The sequence below is a fragment of the Meleagris gallopavo genome, chromosome Z, assembly GCF_905368555.1.
Source record: "Meleagris gallopavo chromosome Z, MGAL_WU_HG_1.1, whole genome shotgun sequence".
NCBI lineage: Eukaryota > Metazoa > Chordata > Aves > Galliformes > Phasianidae > Meleagris > Meleagris gallopavo.
In genome coordinates, this window is record NC_139435.1 from 31,484,823 (window position 1) to 31,505,472 (window position 20,650).

The 20,650-nt window shown below is 36.7% G+C and overlaps 1 protein-coding gene across 9 annotated transcripts in view; it reads right to left on the bottom strand.

The window, feature by feature from the left end:
• Positions 1-20,650, bottom strand: part of NFIB (nuclear factor I B) — a 176,914-nt gene that overhangs the window by 31,086 nt on the left and 125,178 nt on the right. For 6 of the 9 annotated variants that reach the window (XM_085213825.1, XM_085213823.1, XM_085213830.1 and 3 more), the window contains exons 7-8: positions 11,698-11,844; positions 9,062-9,246 (exon numbers count right to left, since the gene is read on the bottom strand). In XM_085213825.1, the coding sequence (XP_085069951.1) occupies positions 9,062-9,246; positions 11,698-11,844 (332 nt within the window). The remainder of the gene's footprint in view (positions 1-9,061; positions 9,247-11,697; positions 11,845-20,650) is intronic. The other 3 variants (XM_085213826.1, XM_085213824.1, XM_085213831.1) reach the window with 1 other exon arrangement.

Consider the following 20,650-nt stretch of genomic DNA (forward strand, 5'->3'; position numbering starts at 1 on the left):
AGTGTTCATTGGTAAGCGTACATATTTACACAGTGTTTAAACATGCCTTACACATTCAGCATTAGTGTACATACTCTAACTGTAAATATATTGCAGCACAAATCAGCAAGTAATGTAGTCAAGAGAGGCTGAAACTTTTAAGCTGATTCTGTGCTCTGTGAATTGCAGGTATTTTAATACAGTCATAAAATAAAAAGTATTGAGAATATTATTATTGAAAGGATATTCTAAAATGTGAAATAACTCAGTGAAATAAATGGACTGATAAAAGACCTGATTCAACTGATACAATGGAAGGTTAAAAGAGGTGAACATGGTTATAGAAGTAAAATAATAACCATGGGCTGAAATGATTTCTGCAAGTATGTGTAGAGCATAAACAAACAGAAGAGGAAGGAAATATTTGGAAAGTACGGGAAGTATAAACAAGGGGTAATGGAATGAAATAGAGAAGGAGGAAATCTAAAATGAATAGCAGGAAAAACTTCCTGGCAGTATGATCTATGAGACTCTGCAGATACCCCCAGTGGAGACAGAGAGCTTCATTCTTTAGAACACCTAAAACAAAACTAGAAAATGTAAGTACAAATGCAGACCAATCTGGTATTCACAAGAATATTGAGCAGCTATCAGATTACTTTTCCCTCTAAAATCACAAACCTTAGAATGGAAGGTAAAAGCCCAAATAAGTGTTGATGAGAAAGGGCCAACAAACTACACCCAAATTAAACTACTCCCAGCACTGTCAAACATAAACAAGTCACTTCCTAAACACAACTACATGTTCAGAGGGAAGAGGTTGAGCCAAGTAGCCACACTGTTCCAAGATCTTGTAATTTTAAGAACTGGATGATATTTATCACTTTGTCATTAACATCCCTGGTAGCTTAAACTGAAAAGTTACTACTAGGAGTTCAGTAACAAGAAGGTGAAAGAGAATCAGCTGTCAAAGTACTTTCAGAATAAGAAAACAGCGCTGATTCAAAGGAAAGGAATGACAATACTTTCACATTTACCCAAATAACTAGTATGTTATCTAGACTTTTATTCACTGAGTGAAACTTAGTAATTAAATAGATCTCTCTTATTCTTACATGAAAATGACGTAGAAGAATATATACTGGGTATCTTCTGGAGAAAAACCAGGCTTCTTAGTGACCATAAATCTGACTTTACTTGCTTTAGAAGAAAATGAAAACTTTAACTAACGTAAATTCAGAAAACTTCTAAGATTTACCCAGCTTACTTTCTGCTTCGGATTGAACCTTTGACATGCTTCTGACAGCTCTGCTGCAGTAGTAAGGCCCCCCTCCTCCCTGCTGCCAAGCTATCCATGCAGCCTGCTGGAGGTCTCCATTGCATCTGGTAGCTTCTTACTGGAGTCATAGACCTGTGACTATAGGACTATCTTAGGATGCTTAGCTAGCATGGTATGTTAGTGTACCTCAGAAACAACTAAGATTCCCTTACTAAAACACTCAGTTTTTATTACAGGCTAATAAAGAATATTCCAAGAAGTTTATGGATTAAATCAGCCAGTGTCATTAGCTTCCAAAAGCAGCTCTGTCTCCAAAGCCAGACTCAAATTAATTAAATGGACACAGCTGGAATCCAGGAGAGTTTACAGCAATGTATTGCTTTCTACTGTTCCCTAGGGATCCCAGTCAGTAGGTTCACGTGGACTCCAGCTTTAGTCCATATGCATATGGTCCAAAACAGAAAACCTTTTTCTTGGTGGATTGCAAGAAAAAGAAAGAATATATTTTAAATCCATTTGCATGTAAACATTTTCTCTCTGCAGAACAGAGCAGCAGTAGAGTACATCTCTCCACTTGTATTAAATATAAGTTATAGACTCTAGTTCCAATTTTCCCTGAAGACATTCTTCAGACTAATGCATTACAGGTGAAAAATCAACCGTTACATCAACTGAGGCATCAGTATGTCTGTGCAATGGATTCACAAACAGAACGATGAAGCCTGAGGCATAAACCTCAAGCAAATTACAGGAAGGCAGCTGTGTTAGATAAACAAGCTGTGTATTTGAAAATGAGAGAAAGAAGAAAACACAATGCCAAATTTAGCCCCAGATTATGTAGTCATACATTTTTTATTGTTGGATTAGAGGCTAACTTGATTTTTAGATTAGTGTTACATTTTTCAGCTTTTTAATATCACTCTATCTTGAATTATCACAGATAAGTTCATTTAACTGCCCAGGGCCATAGACTGTCTTAAATGTAGCAAAATTTAACTCAGACAGTTAATATCTGATTGTCTGTACTACACACGATTTCAGGAAATCTTTAGGTCTGAAGTCGGAACAGTAATTAGTAACGTATTAATATAAACTTTCTTAAAATCAGAACTTAGTGTAGCTGGTTTTGCTGCTGGGGTTTTGTTAACAGATTTGTAAACAGTAGTCAATCACCCTCCCCTTGGACTACTGTTCACAGATTTTACCAAACACCAGTAGGTTTTCAGTTGTAATTTTGAACAGTGTTTGGTCATAAAGCTCACTATTTCTAGCATTAAAAAAATCTGTATGTTGCCATATTAAAGCAGCTATACCAACACCTGCAGATGAGACATCCAAATCTAATGGTAATATGAGATTGGTATTACAACAATTCACATAAACAACTAAACTGCTTAAATGATAACATGTACTTTATGTTTAAACTACAATACATTTTTATTAATTTAACTATTTTTAAAAAGAAACAATTTTTTATTATTGTAAGTCCAAATTCCAAATAAAACAATTCCATTTGTCCTTAGAATCTTAAACACAAAGCATCTTCAAAGAAATAGTAAACAAAATAAAATTAAATTAAAAAAATGAAAGACAAGAAATTATCTAAATTCTGTATATGTCTTTTAGTATAGCTACTTAGGATACTGTGTTAGGCGTTTCAGAAGGAAGTTTGGGACTTAATAAAAATCATGTTACTCCAACTAGACCTTACATTTGGGGAACAGTATATCTGCATCTGTGAACAAAAGCTTGTTAAGAGGAGCAGTGCTTCCCAGCAATGTTAACCGATTGCAGCTGAGCAATCTACCAGTAAGTGTAATCTTGTCATGATGGGTCTGGTGTGTTTGGAAATCTTTTATCACTTGCATCCTCTTGACAGTTCCAGTCCCATGTTAGATACTGTGGTGGTGAATAACATTACAAAACTCTGTCTATAGTAGTGTGGTTTCAAGACCACTGGTTGAATTCATTTTGTTGATGAAAATGCAGAAGAGTCAGTTCTGCATATTTTGGTCCACTGTACAAAATATTTTAAGAATTGCCTACTGTCCACATGTGTGAACCTGGAATTCATAACTGATAGTTCTTTTTTGTTTATTGTGTTCTGTGGAATCTACAAGTGGTTATGGATGTTTCAGTAAAGCTACATGTAAAAGGAAATTGGAAGAAGTATCTTCTGTTTTTCTACCTCTCCCCAACACCTTTTTTTGGTAATATGGTACAAACAAATCATCTTCAAAGCTAGAAGTTTTTTCATAGGACATCTTAATCCTGTATTACCTGTATCCATCCATTTGTTCCAGGGAAGAGAGCTCGATAGTACAGGAGCCATTTTCGTCAAATGGGTAGAAAATACATGCTCAAGATATTGCCTATCTGAGTAACACAACACAGTGTCTTGACGCTCTTCTAAGCATTAAAATATATATACATATATATTAATAAAACACTGCTACTGAGACTGTAAGACACTGTAAGAGTTTCTCCTTGAGTTGAACCTTAGGAGTTCCATAAAATATTTACCAAAAATAAGGCTATGGAGACTTTTTTCTTGCTATTAGACACTATAGTCTCAAGAGAAAAAAACATTTAGCCCTTTTATAGTGCCTCTCACCACTTTTCTTAAGGATGAATCTCACTAGAGTTTCCATAACCTCAGTAATTGACTGCTACAGCATGTCCTACATAGACCTCACTGAGAGATCCCACACAAAAGATTCAGGAGGTGTGACACGCAGCTACCTGTCTGCCTGCAGGAATTAGCTTCAGAAAAAAAACAAGTTATTGCCAGTTCTTGGCTGACAACATCATATCTGTATTTCTTTCTGAAAGAAATCAGGGTGTTGACTTTGATCTATAAGGTTCTGAATCTCATCCATTTGAGAAAACACTTTTCTCTTAACACAGTGCAGCTGAAACTGAGAGCAGCTGCAGGGCTTTGACATCCATTGTTCAGATATGGATATCATAAGATTCTAGAAGAAGAATCCTTCATTCTGAACAACAATTTACCTATGAGCTTATAAAATGTGAAATATTTGTTGACATATAAAGGAAATACTCAATTTTCCTTGGAAATTTTCCTTAACTGAACAAGCCATGTTATGCAAGCAAGGGAAAGGAAATTTCTTTGCATATAAATGTTCAAAAGGTATATTTGGCCTTAATATCATTTTATGTAATCCAGAGACTTATAGCCATATATTTATTAAACTAAAAATGAGTAAATACAAAATAATTTTTTAGAATTGCAATTTCATCTTCAAGTCCTTTGTCAGCAGAAACCTGAACTACTACTCTCTCTCTGCCTTCCAATTACAATTAAAACCAATAAATTGCCTTATTTAATCTTCAATAATTTCTTAAAAATTGTGATGGAAAGATGCAGCTCCAAGAAGTTGAAACTATTTAATGTCAATAAATAAAGTTTTTGGCTATCCCAGAGAAATTGCATGCACACATATCATTTGTGCCAGCTTACTCTGCTTTTTCTCCTGAGAACCGAAAGGGAACCCCTTGCCCAGCCCGAAGAAAGCTTCACAAGTATTCCCCCCTCACTGCCAGATTACTGAAGTTATTGTACTGAAGAATTACAAAGCATCTGCCTGGAATTCCATAAAAGTGTATCCATCCTTTGTTGAACAAAAATTGAATATCCCAATCAGTTACAATAGGAAAACAGCAGCCTCACCAGCTTCCAGCAACAGCTCTTCTCTAGCAGTTCAGATATTTCTGTCTTCAGACAAAAATAAAACTGTTAAGTCATAAAGCTGCAAACTGGTCCATGTTGCCACAAATTATGTTTTAATAACCTGGGAATTTTAGTTAGTATGTAGACAGGTTCACTTGCACTGCAGTATAACAAATGTGAGGCATTATTTTAAAAGGAAAAGAGTCAGATAAGTAACCCATTCAAACTGGAAGCAGTATTACCATGCCAATGAGATCAGCACATTTCACAAACAATATCACAAAATCTGATTTGAGGTTACCTGTAAACTGTGCCGTTCATAATTCAAGCCCAAAGAGTTTGCAAGAGTGTATGATTCTGTTTGCTTGGTTCAGTTATAAAACAAACAAACAAACAAACAAACAAAAAACTCTGATGCCAACAGATGACAAGATGCACTTTCAGCAGTATTAACGTTAACTGTTTGCTTTACTGACATATCCTTCGTCTCACTTGTAGACCTCACCTCCTGTGATTAACTACATCTCAATCAGGAAATGATTCTATTTAATTTGATGGAACATTAAGTTTGGAACCATTGGATTTGCCTTTTTGTTGTGCTTGATGATTTTGTTCCTATGTCTTGTTTCTCTCAATGCACTCTCATTTAGCAATGCATTTTAACTGTTTGTGAACATGAGTACACGCACAGAAGGTAAGTTTGTCCAAGCGTTTAAACATTCAGCTGCAACCATTCAAAAAAGGAAATGCATGCTCAAAGTCTGGAGTGATACTGTAGGTACATTAGACACATAACACGTGATTCATTTTTGATGAAGCATGTAAGAAGAAAGCAGTATCAATTTAACTGGAAAGACCAAGACCCCATCATAGTATGAATACATATTCAAACACAAAACCTCATTCAGCAATATGGTAAGCTAAGATGAAAAGTTAAAATAAATACAATAAAAAAATCTCAGCAGTATTACTTAACTAGTGGAAAGTGCATTAATTCTCAGGATCTTGGGAACTTCTTAAATTCCCAGTCACAGGCAAGTTCAGATCTATATCTGAATAGATCCATTTCTGTCCAATTTGTTTGTTTATTTATTCTCCACATTTAACACAGGATAATAAACAGATACTCATGAAACTTAAAGCAACGGCTCTTTTGTTTAGGATCATCCACTGTTGCATCATTTTTCACTGCAGCCAAAGGGCCTATCTGAACTTCCTGACTGTTCATCACACATAATTTGGAGTATTTAACATCATGTCAGGAAAATTGCCCACTGTTTCCCCCAGTGGAAACCTATGGGGTGTTCTATAGCTTTAAACTAATTTTACTTAAAAGTATTTCACTGAATAGCATGACTGTCTCACTATAATCAGTGCAGCACTAATGTAATTAATCTCAAAATTGCTGTGGGGAGTACAAGGCATCTCAGTTGCTTGTCGTAACAATCTAAATTAGTGTATTACTGAAAGATGTTGGGAAGGAACAGTTCATTCTAGGTAAATGCTGTCAGGGTATCCATTCTTTCCGTTTCTAAAGCTGTAATTAAAACTATCATCATAGTTCTCCTTTTGAAATCCAAATGAATATGTTTTGAGGTGGGAAAGTATAATTAAATTTGATGTGGTATTCCTACAGATGCAGTTTTGCATTTTATAATAATTAGATTTATTTGAATAAAAATTCATGTTTTATTTAGGAAAGAAAAACTGGTTTGGCTCAAAGCATGCCATTGTATCAGAACAATTCCTGTTTGTCACTGAAACTTCACAGACAGCTGCTTCTATTCCTAAGCAAAAAAAAAAAAAAAAAAAACCAACAACAACCAACATCTCAATGTTCTTGTTATTTTACTGTTTGTACAGTCATCCTCCAACTGTTCTATCTGGAGATATTTTGATTGAGTATGCAAATCCTCTAGTACAGGCGATATCTGAGATGTGAATTTTAAAGAATTAAATTTAAAAGAGATTTCAGTAATAATAGAGATTAATTATAATAAATTGCAGAGAATAGCTGGTACAGATGCCTGGAATCCCATACTTGGTGTTGTTTAATCCTGCCTCCTGTTCTCAGGAACTAAATCAAACATCAAATGAAATGAAAAACATTAGCTTAATATAAAGGTTATGAAAGGTGACAGAGTAGTAAATTGAAACCAATTTGTCCTTTATTCCCTATGGTGCCACAGCACAAGATAGGAAATGTTTTCAGTTCTCTACAGCTCTGAAAGTATCAGCAAAGTAAAATTTTGTCTTTTAAGGTTTTAAGATTAATCATTTTACTACTGATAAGGTAGAAGAGTAAAACTCTTCTTGGGCAAAGACTTGAAAGTGCTTCTCCTCCTCAGTGAATACAGTTCCCAATATCAAAATCAAAAGATGATACATTTGTCAACTGAATGAAAGTCACATACTTCTTTTAGTTGATTTGCTTTTTCAGTGATGATCCAAACCAGAACACTGAACAATCTGAGATTATCAGCTAATCTGCTCTTTTAATATATATAAGAAATGAAAATGTAAGTAAAACAAGCGCTGAATAATTAAAGAAACACATAACACTAAGGGCCTGATTTTAATTTGCATAATTTTTCCCATAATAGTGCCTAATTAAGGCATCAGTTTAAAAAAATAAATCCAATAGAACTCTTAAGATTTTCCGCACTGAATTAACATTAAGGACTTTTAATGGATGTCTTAATTAGACTTTGTTATTCATGGAAATTTTACACAAATTGAAATCAGGTCCTGCGTGCAATGTTCCCAGCTGAGTCTCAGCAAAAATGCTATAGGACTGAAAGAATTTCCATTCATGCACAGTTAGCAATTTGTATTCTAAAGCCGACATACTCCATTTTCACTTTTTGGTTTAATTTGCATTAATACTGTAACCACCAAAAAACACTTTGTTAAGACTTTCCACCAAAGTTTTGGTTTTATGGACCCACTTTTTTTTATTATTATTATTTTTTAATACATAGAAATCATGCAGCTGGGTTGGAGCATTTGCCCATGGGCACAATAGCCACAGTGACCTCTGAACAGCCCAGAGGAGCCTTATTTGTTATTCAACATAGAAACTTTGATTCAGTCTCAAGTTCTACTGCTCTTGTGTCTGAAACACATGCTGAAAGGTCTGTCATTATCTGTGGGGAAAAAAACCATCAACACAACGATCTCCTCACCCTGATAAGACAACTCTTCCAAAGGAACCTAATTCTTAGGAGCAGGAAAACCTGCCTGCTGCCACTTCAGCGCATTCCCAAGGCTCTCCCAAACACATGCTAGTGCACAAGCTACTCCACATTTCAGACAAAACATCAAAACCAGATACCAGCCCAAGCTGTAAAGATTACATTGCATTGACACTGGAAATACTCCAAGCATTGACAGATCAAGACTCAGCTGCACTTTATCCCGTAGTGCAGATCACACGTTAATGCTGTGTGCTGATGCTATCATGGAAAGCAGTTTTGCACACAGTCTTGTACAAATTACTTTTCTAATGAAAACCACGTTAATTTCCAATATCAGAGACAAGCCTAAATGAGCGTAGCAGCGAGAAACTCATCTGGTGGTGCATGTTCCCTGCAGAAGGAAGGAAAAACAAGTCCAGGAATCTGCACTGTGCTCACTAAATGTCTTTACATCTGTGCAATGTCAGGTGTCTATGAAACAGTGCAAGCATTACCTTGCCGGACTTTATTATATTTGCTGGTCTGTAAATATACTTGTATGCTTTTGCATGTGTGTAAATGTGTGTGCATCTATCAGCAGATGCCTGGCTCCATCCTGCAGCAGGAGCTTCACCTCTGTCCTGACACTCAGGCCACAGCAGCACCCAGCCTGCAGGAGGGATGTGGGATGGGGATTGGTGGTGTTGGCACTGGCAAAGCTCTCAGTGCAAGCATTTCTCTTTTGCTTGGCAGAGCAACAGTGAGTTGATATGACTATCTTGCTCCTTTCATTCAATCATGTCAAATAGGAAAAGTGCTCCAGCTCCCAGCTTTCTCTGAGAGTAAAACTAGTGAGATATCAGTATAAACATCTTGGAAAAGATACACATTTCCTCACTGGATTGCTTTTGGAGGGTTCGCATGGTTTTACAGTACCTGGCTAGTCTGCGGACTGGACGGGTCATAAGAAGGTACATAATTCTTCAGAGTATCCTGAGGATTCAGGTGGGGAGGATATCTGATCGTTGGATGAGAGAAGTAACTAGATGGGGCAGGAGGGAGAATAGCTTGTGCTGGAAATGGCAATGGTGAAGGTGAAGGTGGAGTTCTAGTTGAGATGACTGGAGAAGATAAAATAAAATTAAAATTACTTTGCATGTTGTTTCTTCTAAAATTCTTCATCTCTGTGTTACAGCAAGAAAAATAAGAAGTCAGTTATAAACCTGCACATTATATTCTTGTTTCATGGTATCCTTACAGAAATCTTTCATGTCCTCACTTCACACCATCCCAGGCAATGGGATTTGAATTCATAAATAGAATAACTTGTTTTGATTTTGTGGGCTATGCCTTCATATTTTTTTTAATTATTTTTCTTCAGGCAGTAATTATTCTTTACCATAAAGCACTTCAATATAAAATTTTCCAATTTGTAGCCTAAATAAACAGACTAAATATTTTACTAAATAGGTAAAACCTACACTTTCATTCACATCATTCCAACAGATGAGAACACAGCCACCATGTCTTAAAAAAACAGTGATTCATCACTGTATCGCACTCTACCTGCTTCATGTGGGGATGGGTAATAACTATTCAGTAACAAAGCCACGAATAATTAGCTGACCTTTTTGAAAATGCTAATGAACATTCAACTTCAGGGCCTGGGAAACCAGTCCATCCAATAAAAATATCTCTGGCAAAAAAAAAAAAAGATAGCGTTCTACACTGTACATGTTTCTCTTTACATTCCCTTTCTTCCCAGCCCTTACAAGCACATAGTTCTCTATCTATAGACTATGTCATGTCTAAACAACCAGCAGTGTTTTCATAGTGAAAGGAATGTACAGTATGTCCTGCCACGGCTGCCTCATCCGGCTGGAAGTGGAGAGTGTTCCACTCCTGAGCTGCACAGACACCCGCCTTTCCCCTTGCTACACAACTGGTGGGCACCTACACGTGGCTTGTTTAAAGGAGGTGCTGACTTCAGTGAAAGTAAAGAAAAGACAGTGCTGTGCTCATTTTCTTTAATGTGAGGCTGCAAAATCTGATCTGTGTAAGCAGAGTATTTTACAAACTGTTTGTGAGTATCATCACATCACATTTCTGTACTGTATCAGCACAAGCACACCAACAGTGCTCTACTGGGCTATCTGCAATGTCTTTGCTTTTTCCCAGCTTAATTTTTAAGTGGATTTCTATTTTTGAGCTGAGACCAAATGGAAGTTTGCCCTTGCAAGAAATGTTCCAAAATTGCTGTACTTTATAAGAAAAACCTTGCAAGTCTCCAAAACATTGCTCACTGACAGAATAGAATATGCTGTACAGATAGCAATCGGAACTTCCAGTGAATAAATAGCTGATCTACAGAATTAGGTTACAATTATATCTTGCTATTCAAACACATACACCTAAAAATTATACACTAAAAGTAAATGTGTCAACACATAAGTGTGGGGTCAAAAATAATTACAGAAACTTCTTCTGAAAAAGATTTTGTTTTATTTTAATCACTACTTCACCAACTCAGTTAACTTATAAAATTATTTACTGTTCTGTCATGGGAACTGTTCAAAACAAACTCAAGTGAGTAGGAATACATCTATTCCATCTCCATTGTGACTGAGTATGGTGGAAATCCACACAGACCAGAATGAGTCCAGGCCTCCCTTCACAACAGAGTAAGAAGATGTTAAGGGGAATGTAGTCCTTACTTGTAAGGTGAAGGAAAAAACCTCCAGATCATAGGGAAATCACAAAAGAGAAACTTCTCAAAGTAGAACTGCATGTTAAAGAAAAGAGTGTGCTCTGATTTGCTTCACTCTTCAAAACATCCAGCTATGCTCAAGAAATTAAAGCCTTTTTATGCAGTGTATAAGGAGAGGTGATGAGTCACTGAGGGAAGACTTCTGTGTACTGTGTTCTCATCTGGAGAATCAGGGTAACTCTCAGCTCTCAAATTAAACAGACCCTGGTGATGGAATTTCCCTGTCTTTCCCATTAAGCCCACGAGATAACATGCAATCCCCTTACAATTTTTTCACACTTTAAGTGAAGTTTTCATATGAATTTACTATAGAACTCAAAAAAAAAAAAAAAAAAAAAAAACTGAAAATCATTTATCAAAGAGAATTCAAAAGAAGCACTGGCAGTTATTTCATCTAATGAATATAATGGTGAATTCTCTTTTGTATGCAATCCTACCTATTCTGGTATCTAAATACAATACACTCGTAGAAACAATAATAATAATAATTACAATAATAATATTAATAATAATAATAATAAGGATAAAAGTAGAAGGAGAAGAAACAGAATTTTTCCTCTGTCACTTTCTTTATTCAATTTACAGCTAATCCTAAATTCTTTCCAGTGTCCTGCAGCAGTCATACTACCTGAACTACCTTAATGCAAGTCTCTGCAAGGTTACCACAACATCTGCAACATATTCAGTTCTGTTCCTGTCCTCACAGTAATACAAATGGTGTTAGGTGTCTACATAATTCTGTAAAATGCATCACTATCACAAAATAGGAAAGATCAGAAAACAAATAGGGAGGAATTTCTTCCACCTCTATAGTCCTCACCACTCTGTGCAACTCCTGGGATTCCTGGGTGGTGATGCTGGGGAAAAGTGCTCAGTCTTGGTGAAGAATCCTGGGGAGAAGTAGGACTAAACAAAGGCTTTTCAGGTTTCTTCATTGTAGGAGAAGACATATCTGCAATAACAAGATAAAGTAAAATTAAACAGAGCAATGACATTAATTTAAAAGCCCATCTCAGGGCACATGATTTTGTAAGCTGTAAATGTTTATTTTTGCAGTTCTTGCACAAATATTGTTTGGTGACCCAATTCCCCTATGGCCAATAAACTAATTTTAAACTATCACTTTCCAACTTGAGAATAAATAATAATCCACTAGCTAGTCTTTGTCCTCCAAAACAGAAACTACATTCCTTTCATAACAGCAAAGAAATGCATGTCTTCAGAACCTCCCTAGATACTTCTCAGCTCCCCACAACATCACCAGATCATCTCCTCCTTCAACAGCCACATAATAGTTATTGCATTTTTTAATGGAACACCTACACTCAGGTGTGTAGGGTAACTGCCATGCACACGCCATTTTATGGTATTTATTATTTTGTTATTTCAAAATTCTTCCCTTACCCTTTCCAAAACCATACTGAAACAATGTAACCTTCCTAAGAATAAAGGATGCTTTAACTCCTCTCTTTCATGTTTTCCATGTGTCAAGTAGGGCCTTCCCACCTCTTCCTCCCAGTTTCCGTATCAACAGAACTTGCTACATGAAGGTTGTTGGCTGCAATAGCAGGGAAAAGCAAATGATTTCTACCATACAGGATTGCTGATATTGCCCCAGGCAAAAACACCGAATTCTTTCCAAAAGTTTAAATTAATTGCACTTTGAATCAAATTAAATTATTTCAAAGTTAATTTTAATATTTTTATAGGACACACATCAGCATTGTAAGCGTGTTCCACTTCAAATCAATGGGAATAACTCATGTTTAAAGCGAAGCTCATTTCTTAAGTACTTTACTGGATTGGGGCCACAATGCAGCTGACTTTCCTACATGGACCGTGTTCATCCCTGAAGTGATTTTGGCACTTCTAATATTAGTGCACTGTACTGTGCTATTCTGAGGAACACAAAATCTTCTTGGAAGATCTCTGTAAGTGGGAACGCCCTACTGAGACCAAGTCAGACTAAAACCTTCTGAACTGACTGGAGTTTAAGTGAAAGGTTTGGCCCTGAAAACCTTTCTCTCAGACTGAGACTGTGCTGCACATCTGCCCTGCAAGCATGGCTGAACTCTACAGAGGCACTGCTGCCAGGCAGGGCAGACCCTACAAGTACTCCTCCACCACTCCCTGCAACACCTATTCTGCCCTTTGCCCATAGCTGGCGCATCTGATTTCCCAGACACTTTGCCAATGGACTCCCTCAGAAAGGCTGCTGAGAAAGGATTTTATTGAGGGAAGCATCCAACAAGAGCAAGGAATTGCTTTACAACAAAGCAATTCAGCACTCCTTCCATTTGAACAGATATGACAAAGGCTGCTGTATGTTTTTTATTATACTGATCTGTTGCAACTTTCTGTTGTTATCAAAAATGCTGAGTGCTAACAGAGGCACCTCTAGCTGTCTGATAATAGTTCTGTAAATAAATTATTGTTGAGAAAGAAAATGGAAGAATATTTTTGTTTCTTTGAATCCATCAGCAGCCAGCAAAGATCATAACTGCCAAATGGTTGCAGTTTGGATGAAAATTAATTCCACTAAGCTAGAAAATCTTTTTTAAAACTGAAAGACAATTTTCTTAAACTAATTTTTGCATAAGCAACCAACACAATAAAAAAGCACATTAATTCTGGAATTAATTTGAAATATTTCATTATGTTTTTATTTTTTGCTTGAATGACAGCCCTATCTTCTTAATATAAGCTCCTAGTTCCACACCTCCACAACAGAAGTGAGGTTTTATAAGAGTCATGATATAGAATCAACCAAATATTTTGTCTTTGTACTGTGGTTCATGGTATGAACACTCTGTACTGCAGAAACACTGCAAAGTCTAAGAAAAAGAGAAGCATTTCTAACACCTTTTGGGCTTTCTGTTCAACAGTTGTTACAGAAGATATTGATAATCACGTATCTTTTTGGCTAGAGCAATATAGGCAAATAAGAGAATGTACAAAAAAGTTGGATTTTTCTTCGAATTAAAAGTACTGCAGTTGAATTTCCCAGAGGAAGAAAAAAATATGTGTTGAAGGTGGAAAATCTCTTCCTTATGTGAAGCCCATATTAAGCAAAAGAATTCATGAAAGAAGGAGCTGCCTAGCTCCTGAAGTTCTGCATGCGTCAGCATCTCTGATTGCTGGAATGCAGCAGAGATTTAATTTGGTCAGTGGCTGTTACTTCATTAAACAAGCAAAAGTTGTTGTGTTTTTCGAAACCAAAATATTTTAGTTTCTCAGAAGAAGAATGCTACATGAAGTGCAACATAATTAGAATATCCATTAACCCCCCAGAGGCATCACTAATGTGAAAAGAATCTTCTGAAAAGGAGATTGGTGACTAAGATAAAGCTAGCAGTTCCTTTAAAAACGTGTCATTTTCTTCTGCTCCTATTTACAGGGAAAAGGATTGTAGTGAGCACACAGACAGAGTAAACTGCAAAGCAAATGCAAGTAAATTCTCATGCAGAAGACTATTTCCTCGCTAAGGTGAATGCCACTGGTAGTCACTAGCAGAAAATTCAGCACTGCCAAAAAAATACTCATGAGCAGCCAAAACATGGACTTCGATATACACTGTGTAGCACACCACCACAAAGTACCTTCAGAAGTCTCGTACATAGCAGAAGCAACTGCAAAGAATAATGGCTAGAGCATGTGTGGCAGCCTTGCCATTAAAATGCACTTGGCATTGGCTTGGCAATGTGATTCGGATAGCCACTTCCCTGGCATCCTGCATACACTGACATCTTAATGCGGCATTCATGGGCCTCTCACTGCCAAGGAATTGATGAAGCTGACAAGGGAGTTGGAACAATAACTGTCTATGTTAGGAAAAAAGGCTTCAGTCACATTCTCCTTGAGCAGGTGAGGAGGCTCATAGATGTTATAAGGAAGGACACTGTTTACAGTTCTCTGGAGAGTAACTAGTTACAAAAATGAAGAGAGGCTGAAAAAAGGCAAAGCAGTTGTTCACTGTCTTTAGTTTCATTTTGAAACGTATTTGATTTTTTTCACATCATAAGATGTAGTCTAGTTGCCACACACAGCTTAGTTATATACTAATAACTGCATAATAGGTGACCAGCAGAGGTCACAGGAATAGGTTGCTTGGTCTTAAGTCTGTGTCGGAGTTTCAGGAATGAAATTCCAATCCCTATTATAGGGGGAATGAAAATAAAACAGTTTCCAGTATGATTTATTTTTAGACTTCTGGAAAAATGCTAAGTATATATGAAGAGCAGAAAGATGCCAAAAACACTTGGACAAAATTTTCAAAAGGTCAACATTAATCAGAACACACTGTGTCCTGTCCTGCCTCAAACTTTCTTCGAATGTGAAAAATGGATTATTTTTTTTTTAATTTTCAGTCCTATTCCCAATCTTTCTTGCCTGTATTCCTATACTACTGTGATGATGCAGTAATTATGCACCCAAACACGGGCAGGTTATAATTTTTCACACATCACATCAAAGAAGTAAGGGATTAATCAAATAGAAAAGAGCTGGATCATCTAATCTCCCAACCAGGTGAATCTGTCTACATAGGAAGGCAGCAGAACTGCTATGAAGCACAGTGTATGCAGCCTGCTCATCAGCAGCTTGCACAAATGGTGTTCCAGATGTATATCTGTTGAAGACAGCCCAAGGCAACAATTTTGATCAATTTTAATGTGATAAAGTGCTGCAGAGAAAGACTGCAGAAACGTGTTTACGTCAGCCTTTAATTAAAGTGTTGTTCACTTCCAAAGAACCTTAGGAAACACTAATGAAACATGAATTTTGACAATTTCCTCATCAAAGCAAAGACCTTTTTCCTCAGTCTGAAGCAGCTTGGGATTCAAGCATCTCCCTGGATGAGTGTCATACTGACACACCAGTCTTCAAGCCACCTGTTCCGAGAGCTCGACTGGAGGCAGGCAGAGGTCTGGGACAAGGCTGAACATCCACCAGCCGGTTTCTCAGAACCTGATCTGCTCTCTTGTACAGTACCACAACAGGGCAGGAGACATGCTCAAAAGCAGAGTAGGAAGAAGTCAAAAGCAAATATTAAATTTATTTTAATCCAATTTATTCTTTATCTCTACTCATTAATATCTTTTGTACTGCTTAATTTCACCGGTCTTCCCTTACATGAAACAATTCTGCAGACAGCAATCTGTTAAGATTCATTTACAGCTCATTAGTGCTGCATCGCCTCCAGAGAAATCACGATAAAGCCATGTTCAACTTACTGGTTTTAGAGCTGTAGGGAAAGCGGGAAAGACATGAAGTCCATAGCATCAGCAGCAATCTATTAGAATCATCCCTTCAAGCTACAGTTTTAAATGAACTGATCACTTCCCAGTGGCCGTATCTGAGCTTATTTCTGTTGCCAGAAAACATCATATACAGAGGGTCCTCACTCCTTTGCCTTTACCATATGTTGTAGGTACACTTGTGTGAAGCACATGTGGAAACTCAGGAAGATTTTGAATTCACAGCAGATAGCTGTGATATTGTGAGGAATCAAGGCAAATCCCATTGTGCTCAGGAGAACTTGCTTTGTTTTACACCATTTCATGTGAAGAACAATCACAGCCACTTTGTAAAAGCACTGCAGCACTCAGATGTGCTCAGCCTGAAGTCCTTTAACATTGCAGGCATTCAGTATTTCTTATCTACAAGTCTTAGTGAGGCACCTAATGCAGAATATGGACAGCTGAGCAACTATAAAGCAACAATGCTTTAAAAGCAATCTCAAGTAAGAAAAAGGCTTTGCCATGTCTCTGAAAGGCTTGATGGAAAAAAAAAGAATCTTGAAATTAAAATGTTTAAAGTCATTGCATTTAAGGGGGAAGGGGAAGGGGAAGGGGAAGGCGAAGGCAAAGGCGAAGGGGGAAGGGGAAGGGGCAGGGGCAAGGGAAGAGGAAGGGGAAGGGGAAGGAGGAAGGGAAGGGAAGGGAAGGGAAGGGAAGGGAAGGGAAGGGAAGGGAAGGGAAGGGAAGGGAAGGGAAGGGAAGGGAAGGGAAGGGAAGGGAAGGGAAGGGAAGGGAAGGGAAGGAAGGGAAGGGAAGGGAAGGGAAGGGAAGGGAAGGGAAGGGAAGGGAAGGGAAGGGAAGGGAAGGGAAGGGAAGGGAAGGGAAGGGAAGGGATTGCAATATGAGTAAACAGAACAGAAAGACCTAACTATTTTGATGTTAGAAGTGCTTGATATGGGGAACAAAGGATGATTGCATTCCTGCTCAGCATTATGCAGAGATTAAGCTTAGTGTCTAGGTCTCCTGTTATTGAAATCTCTGTACTTATCATTTGCTTATTAGTGTCTCATTCTACTTCACTGTAAGTTTTATCTTGGAGCAGAAAGAAGCTTTCCTAATGATTTATTGTCATGAAAATAAAATTAAAGGAAAATCAGTTTTGATAATCAGTGTTTTCACGAGAGGAAAATCAACCAAAAAAACATCCAGATCAGTTCTGTCTGATGACTCTCTCAGAAACATATAGCAACTCCCCGTGTGAAGACTTATGTGCTTTCTCTTCTAAAAGAAGCAATGAGGTCTTACATGAAGGCACACAGACATAATGCTTAGCAGCTCTGAGTGTTCTAAATCTGAGGAACAGTCAGGGTGAAGGTGTAAAGAGAGATGCTCTCTTCAAATTTAAAAACTTGACTTCCATAATATTCTTGCTTCTACATCAAGTAAAGGAAAGCAGTTTATGTCTGAAAATTTTATACTACTGAAGTAGAACACTTCAGTGTATAAACAGTTGATAATCTCCTATCTTCAGATCTGTCTATTTAGCTCCAGTGTTGTTTTTACAGGCACACCTCCAATGTTGAAGAAACCAGTCTATCAGACTGTGACACTAGCTATCTTGTCAGCAACCATGCCCAAGGCTAATTTAACACTTTGTTGTACTGTTCTGCCATTTCACAGCAGCAAAACAATTTATTTGTACTATATCTTCTGATCAGCAGTGAAAAACCTGAGGAACTAGACTAGAATTTCTTATTCAGTACTGCAATCTGGTGAGCAAAACACTAATATTGCAAAAAGCTATAGCAAAGTAAGAAAAAAAAAAAGTGGCAGTTTAACTATTTCTGTGTTCATTCTATATTTATCTTTTTTGCATTTCTCGAAAAGCATTTTTATACCTAAGTGAAAAAACTGATGAGTGAACTTTCAACTAACTGAAATACCACAAGATGCAGAAACTCTTCAGATGCAATTTAAGCATCATTTTTCTCATCTTTATGTCTATGCAAACTTGCAGAGCATTGCCAGCAGTTTCTCTGTCAGTCCTCACATTCTGTGGGATATATTAAACTCAATGATATCCATTACCTAAGCAAGAAAGGGGTTAGTCAGAAGGATTGTATCTACCTGCCCTTGCAAATCTTGGCATATCAAGGAAAAAAATAAGATCTCCATGTCATCAAGTTCCAAAATGGTTTCTGTTGCTGTGTGTGACTAACCTGATAAAAACAAATTTCTTCCTCACCTTACAGGGTATCCTACTTTTTACAAATATAAAGCAAAACAATTCAGTACAATTCTAATTCACAGAATTTAAAAAAACACTTGCAATTGAAAAGTATAATATATACTAGTGAATGGTTGTTTAAATCAGGGTATTTTGGAAACCTGCAAATGCATTTCCTAAAGTGAACTTTTTCTTATTATCATTTCTTATAAAAAGCAGTTTATGAAATAGGAAAAGAGTAAAGTTATGATGGCCAGATTAGAACATTGATCTTGAAGATAAAAACATGAGAAACCTCAATTTCCCAAAGAAATTTCAAAAAATGTTTACCTATAGGCCATACGGACTTAATCCCATAGTTAGTGTGATAGTGTTATTTGACATGAGATTGTCTTTAAATTTACATCTATTCCCACTAAAATTAGGCTGAAACAATGACATGCTTCTCTTTAAGAACATTGGGCAGTAATTCTTAATTCCTACCCTTAATTAGAATGTAACAGGAAGTCTCACTGGAATGGTTCTAAAAAAATTCATATCACTAACTATATTCAGCATGAATACGTTATCATAATCCCACTGTTTCTTGTAGAAAACTTTTTTTTTTTTTTTTTTGCATGCATTATTCTTCTGACATAGAGGTAATCAGCCTTTTTCACCCTACATGCCACACACTAAAAGCATTCTGCAGTTGTTGAGACCCCAAGTCACAGGTCCCACTTGTGTGACTGTGAGGAGCTGGGCTGTTGCAGTTGGAGGGAGGTGATAATGTCACCAAATCTGTAGTGACCCACAGGGGCCAGTAACAGAGTCTAGATTTCACTTCCACAGCCCTTCTGCCTCTCTCCTCTCCCAGATGTCACAGTCAGCTTATCCAACCACCTCTACACCAGCACAGCCCATCAGATGTCATATTGGAAGTAGTCATGAGCAACTCAAAGCTCAGTGGGTTGGCTACCAGTGAAACATGGAGTAGGATTTTGGAAATAAAAAGCACAAAGACAAAAATGCACTGTTGCTACTGAATAAAACAGAACATACTATAAGAAACGGTGTTCCAAGTATTCTGTATTGCCATAAATAACCTTTAAGTAACTAGATTGCATTTTATGTACTTCACTACTTCTTTATTTAACTTTTTCTCTGTAGAAACAGACTGGACCATTTAATCAGCTATGAATCATTGTTAAGAGGTGTAATTCCAGTACATAGCTGTGGTAAAAGAGCATTATGGGAGACTGTGAGAAAAACTAATTAAAAAGTCAAACAAATTATACAGACTTTTACATTTTAGTCATTAATTAAATTATCCTACAGAAAGTCATCCAAAGGAAAAGAGATAGAGCATTTTATTAATAGCATCTTCTTATTAATGAGATCCAAGGAACTTGGCCTCGAAAATGAAATCAATACTGTAACCTTAACTGCAAAAATTATTCACAAGTTCCAATTAAAGGTAAGTTGTTGATTTAGGGGCATTTAGGTTATGGCATCTCCTTTCTCTGACTATTGTAATCTATATTTGTACGTTTAGGGTGATTTAATAGGTGTGATATATTAATATAATTATAGATCCACTTGGGGAATGGTTTTGAACTAAGATAAAATTGTCAGCTCACATATGACTACAATCAAATTTGATACAGTCTACATGAAAGTAGTGAAAAGAAGAAGTGAAGAACTTTTTCAAATTTATCAGTGTACACAGAATAGAAACAATCTATTAATAAAGACAAAAAGCAAAAGCGCCTAAAAAATGTACATGTTCATCGTATTTCCATCTCGACTTTATCAAAAAAGGAAAAATATCGGCAATGCAGGAACCTGTCATTCATGTAGTACTGAATGGCAGTTCCTTTGGTAACTGAAAAATAGGTCAGATCATACAGAATAATACTTTATCTGCAATTTTTGACATTCAAAGTATCTGAGAAGTTTCAAAACTAATACTGAAGCTTATTATTCAGCAACAAATAGAATATAATATATATATAATCGGATATAAAAGAGTATTCTAATGTTGAATAGGGCAATTACAAGTCACGTCTTCTGGGACAAATCTTACTTAAGACATGCATTTTGTCACTAATTTCAGTAACTTGAATAGGTACCATGGATATATGAAAAATATACTTATGCATTTACATCTTTCACTGGTATGTATGGGAGAAAAATATACTAACGCTGAGTGCATTCTACTCACTAATTATTTGTTGAAAACACTGATTAATAGGTCTTATCACATCATGCTTTTCAAAATAAAAGACAAAGATCCTATAATGAGGTTTTTTTAA